The sequence below is a fragment of the Pistacia vera genome, unplaced genomic scaffold (genome assembly GCF_008641045.1).
Source record: "Pistacia vera cultivar Batoury unplaced genomic scaffold, PisVer_v2 Contig213, whole genome shotgun sequence".
NCBI classification, from domain to species: Eukaryota; Viridiplantae; Streptophyta; class Magnoliopsida; order Sapindales; family Anacardiaceae; genus Pistacia; species Pistacia vera.
In genome coordinates, this window is record NW_022196017.1 from 597,265 (window position 1) to 614,046 (window position 16,782).

Below are 16,782 nucleotides of genomic sequence, written 5' to 3' on the forward strand. Positions count from 1 at the left end.
TTATGAGTTGTGATGTTTGATTGAAGAAAATGAAGTGTGGATACTGATTGTGGCAAAAATTGTAGTATTGGAGGCCACATGGTGTTGAATGGTTGCTATTAGAAGTGTTGATGTGTTGTTTGCATTAGCTTACAATGTTATAGCAATAATGGATGATTATGGGAATGAGNCTACTCTTGTTGGATTCAAATCTTCTCTTAACCCTAAGCATAAACTCCATAAGAACTCAACTTTTACACAAATAAAACATAGATAAAGAGCAAGAATCCTTACCTCTTGAAGCCTAAAATCAAAACCCTATGAAAAACCACTCAAAAGCCCTCAAAATCCTTGGAGGATTGAATGAAAATTTGAGAGAAAATGGGGGAGGAGTGTGGCGGTGGAATGAAGAAAATAAGGGTTTCAAACCCTTAACACTTTAGTTTATAAACACACTTTCCCATTTTGCCCTTACTCTTTCTTGGAAATTCCATCTATGTCCCTTAGTCAATTACCATAATGCCCTCATTTTTAATGCATTCTCTATGAAATTCTGTCTCTTTTAACTCCCAACTTTTTCAACTAATTTTGAGTGAAAAGACCATTTTACCCTTAATGCAAGTTTAAGGCATTTTCTTCATATTCTCTTAAAGTAAACTAAGGGCTGTAAAAACATAAATTAAATCATGTACCTCCATACTAGGCGTTACAGACTCAACCATAGTCCCATACAGATTTACCCATATTCCAGCTTGCCCTATGTCTGGAATCGTTGCATGCTAATTTATAATATCCTCTGATCGATTTTTGAAGGGCCTGACATATGTGGATTTTGTAGATGATGCACACCTTACTGCAGCTGTCAGAAAGAACAAACAAATGTTTCTTGGGAAGAAGATAAGCATTGCAAGATCAAATCCGAAGCAAAAGAGAAAGGATTATGCTGGTCACGAGGCCTCTAGAGAACATGTTAGGTTAGTGGAATTAGGTTTTAGCTTTGTTATTACTTGTGCATGTGTGTGTTTGTGTGCAATGCAGTCTATAGACGTTTGCATGTTTGTGTTTCCCACTTCTACGTTTTATTTTCTTACTCCTTGGGGTTAAATGGCAGTGCAAAGTAGTAATCAGATTTTCAGGGTGTCTAGAGCGCCATGCTGTGCTGCTAATAAACGTAGTGGTAACATTTAGCTGAAGGGGAGGAACAAATTTACAATGCCAAGGAATGTCATACCACTTGGTGTGCCCTCGACAAACCCAAAATCCGAGGGAGTGGAAGATGCGAAGCTAAAGTCAAATAATGAGTTCAGAGAAATGTTCCTTAAGAAGTGAGGTTTGTTCTTGGGGTTACATGTTACATGTTGAATAGAATAGCACTGTAATTGACAAACTTCTCTTTCTTATAAAAAAAAACATAAGGTTTTGCCTTAATATGTTTTTGTAAACACAATTATGACCCATGTTGACCTATGACTTTGATCGGGTCAGTTTGATGCGTTTTATCCTTGATTGGGTCGATTTGACCTATCGATTCGGTTTGACCGGGTCTTCTTTCCTCGGTTTCTACAACTTTTAAACCTGTTTTCTATAGTTTTGAACAGCCTGATTCTAGCCATTTTTTCGATTTTTTAGAAGGGAAACTTGAATGTGGATGTATGACCTATGTCAGTGGCACCCCATATGACATTTTCGTCCCAAATCGGTGTCGTAAATGGCTACTGAAAACACCTAAACGATAATTTTAACCGAAAATTTAAACTGGCATAGTTTTGTAACTGTAACTCCATTTTTGACAAATAATATATCCTTGGAAAGCTTTTTCAACAAGGATTCCAATGACACCAAAATCGAAAACAGATTCTATTTATAATAAAATTTATGCTTGATTTACAGTGCCGGTTTTAATTGGAAAAATCCCAATTTTATGCAATATTCTTCAAATTTGCAACAAACAATTTCATGCTAGGTAGAGATTCAAATAAACGCTCTAATACCAAATGTACAACATTCATATTCCAACATTCATATAAAAGTTCATAATATAATCAATTATAAACATGTTAAATACTCATAAAATATTGCAGAAGTAATTTACAAACCTCCAACCATAGCAATTGTTGTTTTAGTCTTCTTGCTTCTGTCACTTCATAATACAGAGTCTTCACTTACTGCAATTTTCCAGAGCGATGGTTTTTGGGAATCAAATGAATTAATTGCATCAAAATGGGGACCTGTAAACCCTCCCATTATAAATGCAGTTGTCTTTCCATCAAAGACAACTGCCCAGGAGAAACAACCACATGTAACTGCTCAGCAATTACCCATTTACTTTATATTAAAAGTGTAAGACCAATCCAATTAAAGAATTCTAATATAATTAAAATTCTAACATTCTCCCACTTGGTCCAAACTTTTATTATATAATCCACAACATAGGAGTTGTATATTCTGTATGTTTAATCAAAAAAATAAAAATTACATGAATCATAGCGGTAAGTCCCTTTTAAACAAGTATTACCTTCCATGTATTAATATGCAATTTTTCTCTTTCTAAATAAATGCTTAAATGTGGAATTTTACTTTATGAACAAACCTCAAATGTTTGATCCAGGTCCTCCAGAATGTTTGTTTATCTCCAACCAAAATGTATACAACTTAAAAGAGAAAACAAACTAAATTACAAAGTTTCAAATAATGAAAGTATTACCTCTCATAGTGACAAAGCGAGACGTAGTCCCATTTGAACTACATGATCCTTGAACGTCTTTGGTGGCATGCCTTTTGTTAGAAGATCAGCAATCATTTGCTTGGTACGTATGTGTTCAATAAGCACTTCTTTGGCTTTAATGTGCTCCCTTATTGCTAAGTACTTAATGTCGATGTGTTTACTTTGACTTCCACACTTATTATTCTTAGCAAAGAATATAGTAGTTGAATTGTCACAATACAACCTTATTGGCCTAGAGATAGACTCAACAACTCCAAGCCGAGAAATGAAACTTCTCAACCAAATACCCTGTGTAGTGGCCTCAAAACAGGAAACAAACTTAGCTCCCATGGTAGAAGTGGCAACCAAAGATTGTTTGGCACTTCTCCAAGATATAACACCTCGGGCTAGCATAAAAACATATCCGGATGTTGATTTTCGGGAATCAACACAGCCAATGAAGTCTAAGCCTGAATATCTGATGACTTCTAAAATGTTGGACCGTCTATAAGTAAGCATGAAACCTTTAGCTCCTTGAAGATACCTCATGACCTTCTTTGCAGCTCTCCAATGATCCAAACCTAGATTACTTTGATATCTTCCTAACATGCCAACTGCAAAAGCAATGTCAAGTCTAGTATAGACTTGAGCATACATTAGGCTTCCAACAACTGAAGCATAAGGAATAGTTTTCATTTGTTCCTTTTCAATCTCAAATGTAGGACATTGGTTTAGATTGAACCTCTCACCCCTAACATTGTCAAAACATTTCTCTTTAATCAGTTTAATGCATTTGCATTTTGCAACAAAAATGCAGTTACACAACCTCAAAACGGATCCTCAAAAAACACTCTTCATACATGGTTTTGAGATCCCTATTTCGTTCGTTGTCAATCTCTCAAAACCCATCTTTAAAAGTACATGTTTTATTTTTGTTAGCTCACTTACACAACCTCACATCTTCAAGCTCCAAAAATGAAGTTTTGTATTCTTTCAAAAAACCCCTTGAACGATCCTCACTTGCTAAATTCCTCAAAGAAAATTGTCGATCAGGTAGCTTTACTCTGAATGAGGCATTGTAATTTTTTTATTACATGATTAACATGAAACCCATTTCTCCAATTTCATCATTCACTACTTTGTTTAGTGCACTAGCTAAGAAGAAGCACTATTATGAAGTGATTCGCTTTACAAGCTGTTGAATTCAACTGGGTTGTCTTTGGATTTTATATCTTTGAATATTTTGATGAATTGCTTCTGTAATATTGAAAGGTTTTCAGATGGTTATGCGATTTTGGGGCGATTATGAAGTTGGGTTTTAGCCCAAATACCATGACATTTACTTGTTTGATTAATGGTCTGTGTGTAGATAGAAAGATTATGGAATCAATGGAATTGTTTAAGAAAATGATTGTTGTAGGTTGTAGGCCTAATGTGATCACTTGTAACACTTTGATTGGTGGATTGTGTAAAACAGAGAAAATAAGTGTTGCCATTAAGTTTCATGAAGAGATGTTAAAAGGAATAAAGAATTTGGTGTTATTTGTACGCCAAATATTGTTACTTATAACACTATAATTGATGGTCTTTGTAAGGCTGGATTGGTTGAGAAGGCTAGACAACTATTGTTGGAACATATGATTAAGAGAGGTATGGTTCTTGACATTTATACTTACAACATTTTGATAAACGGTTATTGCTTGGCAGATAGAATTGGTGATGCAAGGGAGTTGTTTGATTCTATAACTCGAAAAGGGTATAGGCCTAATGTTGTTTGTTACACTACTTTAATCAACTCGTATTGCAAGAATAAAGAAGTCAATGAAGCTCTTAGTCTTTATCGAGAGATGATTTCAGAAGGAATTAGGCCTAATGTGATTACATATAAGACCTTGTTAACTAGTTTTTTTCTTATAGCTAAGGTGAAAGATGCACGGAACTTAGTTGGTGAGATGCGACTTAATGATGCTTTTCCTAATTCTTGGACATATAACATTTTCATTGATGGGCTTTGCAAGAATGGACGTGTTTTGGAAGCATTAGAAATGTTTAATGCTCTAGTAAATAATGAGATTGCAGTTAGCATTGAAGGTTTGAATTCCCTCATTAATGGATTATGTAAAACAGAGAGATTAGGAACTGAATTTTCCATTGATAAAGGAAACCTTAAAGGTTCGCATATGTATACTGTTCATTTTTTCTTGTTAAAATTGTTTTTACTCGCTGTCAAGAACTTGAAGCTTCTTAAGACATTTGTAGATGCTCTATTCATGGTGAATTTTGGATGAAGAAAATGTGGGCCTTGTAGCTAGTCTACTCTTTCGGGGTCCAGGCATAGATCTCTTACGAATGTGTATCAAGTGCTTCTACCCTTAGACTCTGAAGAAAAGTCTATTAATTTACTTCATTTAGTGTGTTGTTATAGTACAATTATGACCACTTTATGTAGAAATTACAGTACATAACTCTCGGTACTCCAAGATGGCTTTTGCTAATTGCTAGATTGTTACCTTTGTTAATTGTTTTCTCATGGAATATTGTCCTTTGCTAAAAAAATTTCTTAGTCAGCATTGGAGTTGCATGCATGGAAGATATCTTTATGGATCTGTGAATTTATAAAATAGGCATGTCATTTTCAACTGGTATATCGTTGTTGTGTAATGGCTGTCTTCAATATTTGTGTTTATAAACAATTAGCTTGATGTCTCTTTAGTGTACCATCGAAATTGCAGGCTCTGTATGATTGGAGGTATTATATATACTTGAATACTTAACTGTGTAGTTTCTTCCTTTCAGCGCACATCAGATTACTTGTCTCAGCAGATGAAGAATACTAATGGTTAGCTGCATTTGTATGCTTATTGGGCTCGTTTGGAGCTAAATTTGGTTACAGCTCTGGGTGTTTGGGAAAGCCTAGTTAAGATCTGGTTTGGCCTATTCATCCTTTTCTCTTTCTTATCTTGTACAGTTCAATATGACTGATTTATGATTCATCTTTGTATTTTTTCCGTATAACTTGCTTTTTGTCTATGCAGCAGGTCAATGTTGGAAGTCTGGCAAGGTTATATAGCTATGGAAATTGAATTGAGACATTTAAATGAAGCTAGGTCCATCTATAAGAGATGCTACAGTAAAAGATTTAGTGGGACAACTTCAGAGGTATAATTCTTTTACACTACTTGCTTTCTATTATACTAGATTGATTTATGGACATAATTTGAATTTGAAAGTTTCTAAACTGGTTTTTTCCTAATTTTTCTTTTTGAAAATTGTTGCTTTTAGTAGTATACGATGCAGCTTTATTTAATCAATTGATATTTGTCATCTGCAATGCAAACATTTCTTTCTTTATTCTCTTTTTGTTTCTTATGGAAGTTGAAACCAGACAAATGGCTTAAGTCAAGGTTGTTAAATGTTGTTTATCAAGTAGGGCAATTTGTGGAGATCTTTTGAACTCTTAATATAGAATCATGCTCTGCAGCTGAGAATATTTTTAGAGAGTAGCCTTGCAATAGGTCAACCTGTTACTCGGGCACCAGAATCACAATGGTTTAATATGTCATTTTGAATAATTTTCCAAATCATACGTAAATGATATATGACAGTATCTGTAGGGGTCATGTTGATCGAAAATCCATGGCGTTTATTTTTTTAACTTTCAACTTTGGAGTTATTGATACTCTAATGAAATTATGGCATATATGAAGCAATCACATTTAAACCATAAGTAGTGGAGTATTTTGTGAAACCCAATAGCCTGATATAAGGGTAGACTAGGACACCCTAGCTTTCCTTATTTACGAAAATTGTACCCATTGTTATTCAGAAATAAAAGTTTATTTTCTTTTAAGTGTGAAACTTGTCAACTTGCAAAATACACCAAGTCTATTTATCTAGCTCATAAATATAAGAGTTCTAGGCTTTTTTAATAATTCATAGTGATATTTGGGGGTAATCTAGAGTTACAAATATTGTAGGGTCTAAGTGGTTCATTACGTTTATTGATGGTCACACTAGAATATGTTGGGTATACTTGATGAAAAACAAGTTTGAAGCAGGTCAATTGTTCAAAGGACTGCCTAGACAATTGTTTGTTAATTTAGTTTCCAAGCTCGGAATGATAAATATCTATTCACCGACTTGAGGGGGAGTGGTAGGATTTCTAGATTAGAATATGATCAATTTAAGCGTTATCTAAGTCTTATCTAGTTTAAGAGATTGAAATAAAAAGATTATCAGGATTTGTTTTCTCCTGATTTCATGTTTAAATCTCTTTATATGAGATTTGGGCCAGTTTGGTTTGTAATTCAAAAATAATTTTGAAAAACTAAGTTACCATTAAAAAATTTAATCTCTAAATTTTAAATATTTGAAAATATATTTTGTATTTTAAGTCTCTTTATGAGATTTGGGCCAGTTTGGTTTGTGATTCAAAAATAATTTTAAAAAACTAAGTTACAATTAAAAATTTTAAAAGCTTTATCTCAATATTTTAAATATTTGAAAATATATCTGGTATTAAAAATTGTTTTTGAAATTAAAAACTATATAAAGACTGAGAAATTATATCTTTCTTGTTTTCTAATTTTACACTAATTTTTAGGATTATATGCAAAAACATTGTTTTTTAAAACATTTCAACTTATTTTAATAAAAACTATTTTCATAAAATTCCTTATATTCCTTGTTTTCGAAAATAAAACACTATTTAAAATTTATAACAAATAGGCTCATATTTAGATTATAAACTTTTATATGTATTTATGTTATATTTATGGTTGTGATTGTGGCTAGTCAACTCACGAGATTGTGTTAAATTTTAAGTATGGTTGTTGAACGCTTAACTATCAATTTAAGCTTTTAAGTCAAGTTGTCACGTAACATTGTTAAAGATGTTACTGAATTATGATACATTTGCTTGGTATTTATTGAATGTATGCAATCCTTGCTATTTTAACTCAATGCGTAAAGATGCTTGTCTTTGTTCCCTTTCTCAGATTACACCCCGCTTGGAAGAGTTGAAAATATTTAGGTTATAGCAGGAAGCCAAATCTGTTCCTAAGCTAATAGATCAGAAGAGAAGTCGCATCAGAAAAGTGTTAGTGGAAAGAGTAAAACAGATTCAAACATGACTGACGACCAGTCTCTAGCTAAGCAGCAGAAAAATGCTGCCCAAAACCCAAACAAAGTGCATGGGAAAGAAAAGGGACGAGCATAGAACTTAGCTGAAGAAAAAGAAGTAGAAGAAGCAAAACCCAAGTTTGAAGAGCATCCAAATGACCAGCACATCAAAGACTCCACCACTGGAAAAGCCAAAGTATACACTAACGAGTGTACTGCATTTTTATCAAACCTTAACTTCAGGACAAGTAGAGATTCTCTCGCACTTCAGAGAGAGATTGTAATGCTTTCTTTCTAGCTAGTATACTCGTAAAATAATCACTAAAACTCATTAAAAATATATATAAGAAAATACACATATATATACGAGTAATAAATTATGGGCCCATATTTAATTTTTCTTTATATACAAATATTTACAAAATGTTCTCAAAAATAGCAACTTGACAGTGTAGCCCAACCCTTCCACTGCGTGACATTCCGAGCGACCGCAACTCACCTATTACCTGCAAAACATTAAAAACAACGGAGTGAGCACTAATGGCTCAGTAAGTAAACCCACTATGCTACCCTTCTCTCTCTCCGTTGCTTAAAATTCCAAATTTTCTTTCCTTACGTCACATTTCCTAATTATTCTCTATTCTTTCTCTATTCTTCTCTCTGTTCTTTCTCTATTCTTTCTTTGTTTTGCTCTCTGTTTTTCTCTCTGTTTTCTAAATTTTTCACTACCCATGATAATGAGCATGGTATTATGCATATTCATGATGCAAATGCACAAATGCATAAATTATGCATTTTCTTTTCTATTTTTCTTGTTCTGTTTTCTATTTTCTTTTTCTTTATTTCTTTCTTTCTTTTCTAGTCTTTCTTTCTATTTTTTCTATTCTTTCTTTCTATTTTTTTTTTTTTCTTTCTTTTCTATTCTTTCTTTCTATTCTTTCTTTCTTTCTTTTCTATTCTTTCTTTCTATTTTCTCTTTAACATATTTTAGGGCATTTTCATGCTCTTATAAATATGTATGCATGTAGATGGTTTCATGCTTATAATTCTTTCTAAATTAACATATTTAAATGCGATTATGCATTATGGAATGTAGACATGTCCTTCTCTACCATCTACAAACACATCCCAAGGTAACAAATAATCATACTCATACATGCACTTCTCCTTGGCATTTCATCAAACAATTTATGTGCACAAATCAACACTAATTTCGCTACACTTTTATCTCTATTTTAGGCCACCAAAAATTTGGAATAAACTCCTCCATAATTAACACCAAATCTGCCCAAAATACACACTTCAAAATTTTCACTTCAATTCCTCCAAATCTCATCCAAACATTCGTCAAATAATAACTTCACCAACACAACTTCTCATGGATAGGTTCTAATCATTATTCAACACCAAATCCATCAACAATTCTACATATAACACATATATATGCATAAAAAAAGTTCTCTACAGAACATAACTTAAATCATACTTAGGGTAGGATTTACTTACCTTTGATATGAGCAAACTCAACCCCTTAAGAATCTCCTTTGATCAAACTCTCTTCCTTTTAAATCCTATGAGCATAAACCATCAAAATCAACACTTTAAAAACTAAAATTCACTTCTTAGTGCAGGGATCTTACCTATAGAAGCTTAAGATTGAAAATCCACTCAAAAACACCAAAAACCTTTGAATTTCCTTTGAAGAAGAATTGAAGAATTTGAGAGAATACGAAGGTGAAAGTGGCGTGCAAATGGGTAAGAGTGGCTAGGGTTTCACTCTTCAAATCGATATAACATAAAAATTATATATAGTTTCCCATTTTTCCCTTGTGCTTTCTTTAAAATTCCATCTATATCCCTTAGTCAATTACCATAATGCCCTCATTTTTATTGCATTCTCCATGAAATTCTATCTCTTTTCAATCTCCACAATTTCAACTAATTTTAAGTGAAAAGACCATTTTACCCTTAATGCAAGTTTAAGGCATTTTCTTCACATTTTCCTTAAAATAACCTTAGCAAAAATCAACTAAAGGCATAAGAACATAAATTAAATTACGTACCTCCATGTGGGCATTACAGAGATTGCTTTTTATTCTTTTTTAACGTTGGACAGGCAAATACAGAGAGATAATTCTGATGGTTTTAAATTTTTTCTAGGCAACTTCTAAAGATCTGAAAAAATTCTTTTGCGATGTTGGTAGGGTTGAATCTGTTCGAATTCTATAGGACAAGTTCACCAAAAAGTCAAGGGTATGACTCTCTTTCTCTCACTCGTTATTTGTCAATGTTCTGTGTGCTTTATGCTTCAAGTGAAAAGGGGGAAGCTATCCACTAGACCTTCCATGTACACATCAGTCTTACAGTCAAATCCTTATTTAACATTGGCTGACCTTTAAACTTCAACATATGTATGCATAATGTGGACTGTACAAAAATTAGCCCTAAGAAACTAATTTTAATGCTTAAGGGAAATCAGCATGGTTGATGCTTCAGGGAGATAGAAACTGCTAATTGCAATCCATTGTCTTTGATCAAATTTCTCAAGGGTGCTCACTGAAACTTCAATTTGATTTCTTCCTTTCATGCAGTCAATAAATCATTTAGTTCTTACGCTTTTGGTTTTAAGATGAATGTCCTTTCCAGAGACGATTATGCAGTCTCAAATAAACCTGCAGAAGTGTTGAATTCTATAATTATGGTAAAATTGCTTAATTTTTTAAGTATAAAGAGTCTAATTGTCTAAGAGCATATTTTTTCATTTTGCTAGCAAGTGATATGCTTAGGAGACTCAACCATAGTCCCATACAGACTTACCCATATTCTAGCTTGCCTTTAAATTGTAGAGCATCTGTATGGGACCATTGCATACTAATTTATAATATCCTCTGATCGATTTTTGAAGGGCCTCGCATATGTGGATTTTGCTAATGATGCACACCTTGCTGCAGTTGGAGGAAAGAACAAAAAATGTTTCTTGGGAAGAAGATAAGCAATGCAAGATCAAATCCGAAGCAAAAGAGAAAGGATTCTACTGGTCATGGGGCCTCTGGAGAACATGGTAGGCTAAGTGGAATTATGTTTTATCTTTGTTATTACTTGTGTGTGTTTGTTTGTGTGTAGTGTAGTCTATAGACGTTTGCATGTTTGTGTTTCCCACTTCTACCTTTTATTTTTTTACTCCTTTGGGTTAAATGGCAACGCAAAGTAGTAATCAGATTTTCAGGGGGTCTAGAGCGCCACACTGTGCTGCTAATAAACGTAGTGATAGCATTCAGCTAAAGCAGAGGAACATATTTACAATGCCAAGGAACGTCAGACCACTTTGTGTCCCCTCAACAATCCAAAACTAGGGAAATGGAAGATGAGAAGCCGAAGTCAAATAATGAGTTCTGAGAAATGTTCCTTAAGAAGTGAGGTTTGTTCCTGAGGTTCCATGTTACATGTTAACTAGAATAACATAGTAATTGACAAACTTCTCTTTCTTATAAAAATAACATAAGGTTTTGCCTGCATGCACCCAGCAAAGCTCTCCATGTCACAGCATCTGGTGCATATTCCATCTCATGTATTAACTTGACAGCTTGATCGAGCTTCCCAACCTTTCCAAGAAGATCAATTACGCAGCCATAATGCTCTTTTTCTGGTTCAATCCCATAAAGCTTCTTCATAGATTGGAAATAATACAACCCATTTTCTACAAGCCTTGTATGGCTACAAGCAAATAGAACACCAAGAATTGTAATATAATTTGGTTATAACCCTGAGGCTTTCATCAACTCAAACAATTTTAGCGTCTTTCGACTGTATTCGTTCTGTGCCAACCCTGCAATCATGGTGCTCTAAGAAATCACATCCCTCTCTACCATCCTATCAAAAACAGACTTTGCATCTTCCAAGCTACCACACTTGCAATACATATCCAAAATTGCATTGTTAAGTATCAAATCTTGGTCATACTTCAATACATGAACATGGACTTGTGTCCCCAATTCTAACAGCTCTAATCCAGTATAGGCCCTCAAAACACTCATTAGTGTGGCCTGATCCGCCACAAAACCAGCCCTCTTCATTCTCTTGAAAAGATTCAAAGCCTCATCACCATCACTATTCTGAGCAAACCCTCCAATGATTGAGTTCCAAACAACCAAATCTCCGGTCACCATCTCATTAAAAACACATAGTGCATTCTTCAACTCACCCTATTTGGCATAAACATCAATCAAAGCACTCCTACCAAACTCATCAGAATCCAAACCAACTTTAACTATTCCACAATGAAGCTGCCTAAGATTGAATAAACAAACACAAGCTCTCAAAATGGAAGAGTAGGTGTACATATTTGGTCTAACACCTTCTCTGAGCATCAAAATAAAGAACTCGAACACCTTGTAATTCATCTTAGCATTACAATAAGACCGTATCATGGTTGTCCAGGAAACAATGGTTCTCTCAGGCATTTTATTGAACAAAGTTTTAGCTTCCTCTAAGAGATTAAACTTCACGTACATATTAATCAAAATGTTGATTAAAAACGTTTCGAGCTGATAACCATTTGAGAAGAAATGGTTGTGAACGAGTTTGCCTTCTCGAACAACGCCACGGGCCAAGCAACACTTGATGGGCTCAGAGTATGTGATGGAATCAGCATAAAGGCCGTGGATTTGCATGGCGTGCATAGCTTTGATGGCTCTTGAGAGGTCTCTTTGGTAGCAGAATCTAGTGAAATCATCAATCAAAGCTGATGGGTTGAGCATTTTACTAGAAGAATCATTCGGTGTGGAAGTATAACATCTAGAAAGTGAAGTTCTTGTGCATTTTATCTTTGAAATGGCTTTCATGGCCTTTCCCTATTAAAAAACCGGGATTTTCTTTTCCTTTTGTTGATTATAATTGAAACTTAGAACAAAACCAGACCTCAAAGTGGAGGAAACTCCGTTTGGTTCATTATTGGATAGTTTTTAGGGTAATATTTTGAAAAAGGTTAAATTTGGTGAGTATCACCATGTAGAATTTTGAAAATTAACAAAAATACATGTTATATTTATTTGTTTATTAAACACCCCTATAACAAAATATTCAAAGTTAACAAAAACACCCCCAACCCACTCATTAAATATGGACAGCTGGCCACCACTGCCGGAGGGTGGTCAGAGTCGCCGTATCGGCATATGACCAGCTGCATCTTGCCGGTTATGCGTCGATATGGCCTTTTTCAGCCAAATCCATGGTGGATCTAGCCAAAAAAAGCCAGATCTACAGTTAGATCTGGCCGCATTTGGTCATCAACGACGACCAAAGTTACAGCTGTCGTTAACAACTGTCTACGGCGAAAGATCTGGCCGTAGATCTGGCCTTTTTTGGCCAGATCCACCGTGGATCTGGCCGAAAAAGCTAGATCAATGCACAACCAGCCAGATTCAGCCGATAGTGTGCCATTACACCAGATTCCGGCCAACTTCCGGCAGTGGTGGCCGAAATTTGGTAAATGTGGGTTGCTGGGGTGTTTTTGTCAATTTTTTAAAAAAAAATTGGGGTTGTTTAGTTAAATTAACAAATTTAGGGGGTTTAAAAGAAATTGAATAATTTAGAATAATAATTTGAGAATAAGTGAAACAAACACAAATTTTTGTCTAACTTTTTTGGGAAAACTAGAATAGTTTTCCCAATATATGTAACAAACGGAGCCTTAACTCCTCAAACATCCCAAAGTTTGGATTTTAAAAAAAAAAAAAAAAAAAAAAAAAAAAAAAAAAAAAAAAACTCTCAAAACCGGAAGCTTTTACTTTTAATTTAAAAATATGACATGACACACTTAATTGAAATAAACATGCAAAACGGGGCTGGAGTGAAAAGATTGAAATGTTATGGGTAAAAGATAATAGTTAATTAATGGAAATTTGTTAAATTTTGAAAATTAAAAAATGACCCCTCCCTTCAAATCGCTTAATCGAGCAGTATACCCAAAAAACAACCGACGAAATACCTTCATTTCTCTGCGATTTTCAGGGATAAAAGTTCTCTATTTCTGACCAATATTCGACTTAAAGCTTTGTTACACAAAAATCATGGATGATATTCACAAAGAGGGGGAAAACCCAACCCCACTCCAAATCCTAGAGTCCAACTGCGGCGGTTGTTCAAAGGTTGTCGAAAAAGATTCTCCAGTGGATCATCCGATGAATGAAGGTGGTCCAGTGGCAAAGGAGACAACAAATGACACAAGAACAAGAGGAGAATCAGAAATGGTTCTGAAGAGGGGATGCCGATGAGATTCAAGCGAGGAGGATGATGCTGGTGAAGAAAAGGTACATTTTTTACTAGTGGTTTTGAATTTGATGAAAAAATTGATTGGTTTCTGTGAATTTGATGGATATGTAGTTGGTTTTGATTGTTACGATGGTTGTGGCATTTTTTTGAGTAGTTGGCAGGCATCGGGGGAGTGGCTTTGTTGGGTTCCAGAGAATGGGGGAACGAAAGGGAGGGGGAGGGCTGGGGATGGTGGGAGGGGCGAATAGGGGGGTTGGAGTCGTGCGCATGCAGCTATGCATGGCCAACCCTACAATATATAGGGCAGCCCCTAGGCGCCACCCCCTCCCCCCCCCCCCCCCCTCCTTCCCCCCCAATTCCACCCTTCCTACATCTCTCGAAGCAAAAAAACACCACCACTCCCCGATGCCCTCAAAGCCTATATCCCCAAATTGGCAAACTATTGGTGGTTTCCTTTTTTTTTTTTTGTTTTTTGTTGCTGATATTTAGTTTATATCAATTGCGCAAATTTTCCGAAGCATAAATTATAAAGACTATGAGTTGGAGGTTATAAGTGATAAGATACCATACTTGCCTGTAAGGATGACAGTTAGATCGAGTTGGCAAGTTTTTATGAGAATAAAGGATATTTTAGAGGAACAAAGGAAAGGTATGGACCGATTCAAAGATAGTTGTTTTGGTCATTTTGAAGACATAAGAGAAAATTGGACAAAGGCATTCTGGGGGCCGGGAGTACATTATATGTTGTTGCACTCAATGAAATGCCAAAAAAAAAAAAAAATTGAAATGTGGTTCGTGGTGAATGGGAAGCCACTACGTTTTGGGATGATGGAATTTGTCCTAATGATAGGCTCAAGATGTAGGGCATTTCCAGATGTAGAAGAGCAAGAAAGAATAACGAAGAGTAGGGCAGCCGATAACTTGGCTAAAAAGGTTTTGTGGGGGAAGGCATCTATTACAGGATGTGATTTAGAGGAGAGGTTAGGAGAAGATGAGTATACCTCTTCGGAGAAGTTCAAGATGTGCCTAGTATGGTTCATGCATTCGATCCTAATGGCTTATGACTCAACAAAAGCCATTAATATGGATTGGGTGAAGTTTACAAGCAACATGGAGTTCTTTAATACTTATTTGTGGGGATGGTTATCATTTCAGCTAACCATTGAGTCATTGAGTGGAAAAGACATGGCAATAAAGCATCGCTAAGCTGTTGAGAATTATAGAGACCGAGCACGTACAATTTATTTGACTTCCCATGGGCAATGCAGGTAAATACTAATAGTTTTTTGTTAAATTTTTTTTGTATTATATGTGTTTTAATTATGATATGGACTGTTTTTTTACAATGTAGGATTGGATGTATGAGGTCGTCTCTATCTTAGCCAAGGCAGGGGGCGGGGGGAAGAAGACTTTAGATGAGTGATCGTAATTCCCTAGGATGTTGTGGTGGCACACCGAGAAGTGTGCCCATTGGGGCTACAACAAAAGAGAAATGGAAATTCAAGCGGCTCGGGTAAGATTAAAGGATTAATCTTTTGAATATGCACTTGCTTTTAAATATGGCTTAAATTTGATTGATTTTTCTTCTTATTGTAGGGAGTCGTCCATCCCTTCCTCACCCCTACTAGGGGTGAAGTGGGAGAGGAATATGTTACATCATTCACAGCACTGGACGATGTAGCAAATGAAGGGATAGACCACCTAATGCAGGACCTAGAAGGGGTTACGCATGTGATTGCAGCTGCAGGGCCACTACCTGAGAATGTGTTTGAGGTCAAGAAGGATGAAGCTCCAGTCGACGGGAGGGAGGAAGAGGTTCATGCACCTCTACCTAATTGGCAAGCTGGTACAACAAGTACCGATTTGTCGAGGTGTCGGGGTTGGGAGAATGAGGTGGTTGACCTCATAAACGGTCTCTTTAACAGTTTTACAACAACCGTTTATGAGAGGTTTGAGAATATGGAAGAGCGGATGAAAAGGGTGGAGGAAAAAGTTGATAGGGTGGAGGAGAAAGTGGATAGGGTGGAGAAGGAAGTTGGTGGGGTATTGAAAGTGGTTGAAGTGCAACCTGAGTATAAAAGAGAGAGCCAAAAGAGTAAGCACGTAAAATCTCCTTACACGGTAGTAACATATGGAAAGAAGAGGAAAACAAAGAAAAAAATGAGGAAGTCTATGAAAATGGAGAAGCAAAAATGGAGGACGGTGAGGAAGGATGCAGAGGAAGTGGGGAAGTGAAAATGGAGGAAGGCAGAGGAAGTGGGCAAGTGAAAATGGAGGAAGGCAGAGGAAGTGGGCAAGTGAAAATGAAGGAGTTAAAGGTCAATTTGTATAGGCCAATAGATGAGGAAAAGAAAAAACTATTCTATGCCTATTACAACGATTCTGGAAGTGATGGGCGTGTGAAGTACAAGATTGGGGATTATCCCCCGGAGTGATTTGAAAAGATGTTGACAATAGGTAGGTGGCTCAATGACTCGGTGAGTTATTTTCCCATATTTTTGCTTATGTTTTTCATGAGGTATTGTATACTGAATCGCTTAAGCAATCTGTTTTTGTTTTTGTTTTTGTTTTTGTTTTTTTTTTTTTTTTTTTTTTTGTTTTTTTTTTTTTTTTTTTTTTTTTTTTTGAGGAGGTCACTTAAGCGATATGTTTTGTTTAGCGATCACTTAAAACAAAATAGATTGCCTAAAGCGATCTCTTAAAACAAA

At 35.4% G+C, this 16,782-nt stretch overlaps 1 protein-coding gene and 1 pseudogene across 1 annotated transcript; one reads left to right on the plus strand and one right to left on the minus strand.

The window, feature by feature from the left end:
* Positions 1-1,083: 1,083 nt before the first annotated feature.
* Positions 1,084-6,251, plus strand: LOC116129695 (pentatricopeptide repeat-containing protein At1g62914, mitochondrial-like). The gene is made up of 6 exons (XM_031415422.1): positions 1,084-1,156; positions 2,133-2,278; positions 4,279-4,455; positions 4,606-4,865; positions 5,719-5,842; positions 6,165-6,251. Exons 1-6 carry the CDS (start codon positions 1,084-1,086, stop codon positions 6,249-6,251), a joined length of 867 nt encoding a protein of 288 aa, XP_031271282.1.
* A 5,038-nt stretch (positions 6,252-11,289) lies between these two features.
* LOC116129696 lies at positions 11,290-12,645 on the minus strand (annotated as a pseudogene).
* Positions 12,646-16,782: the final 4,137 nt, after the last annotated feature.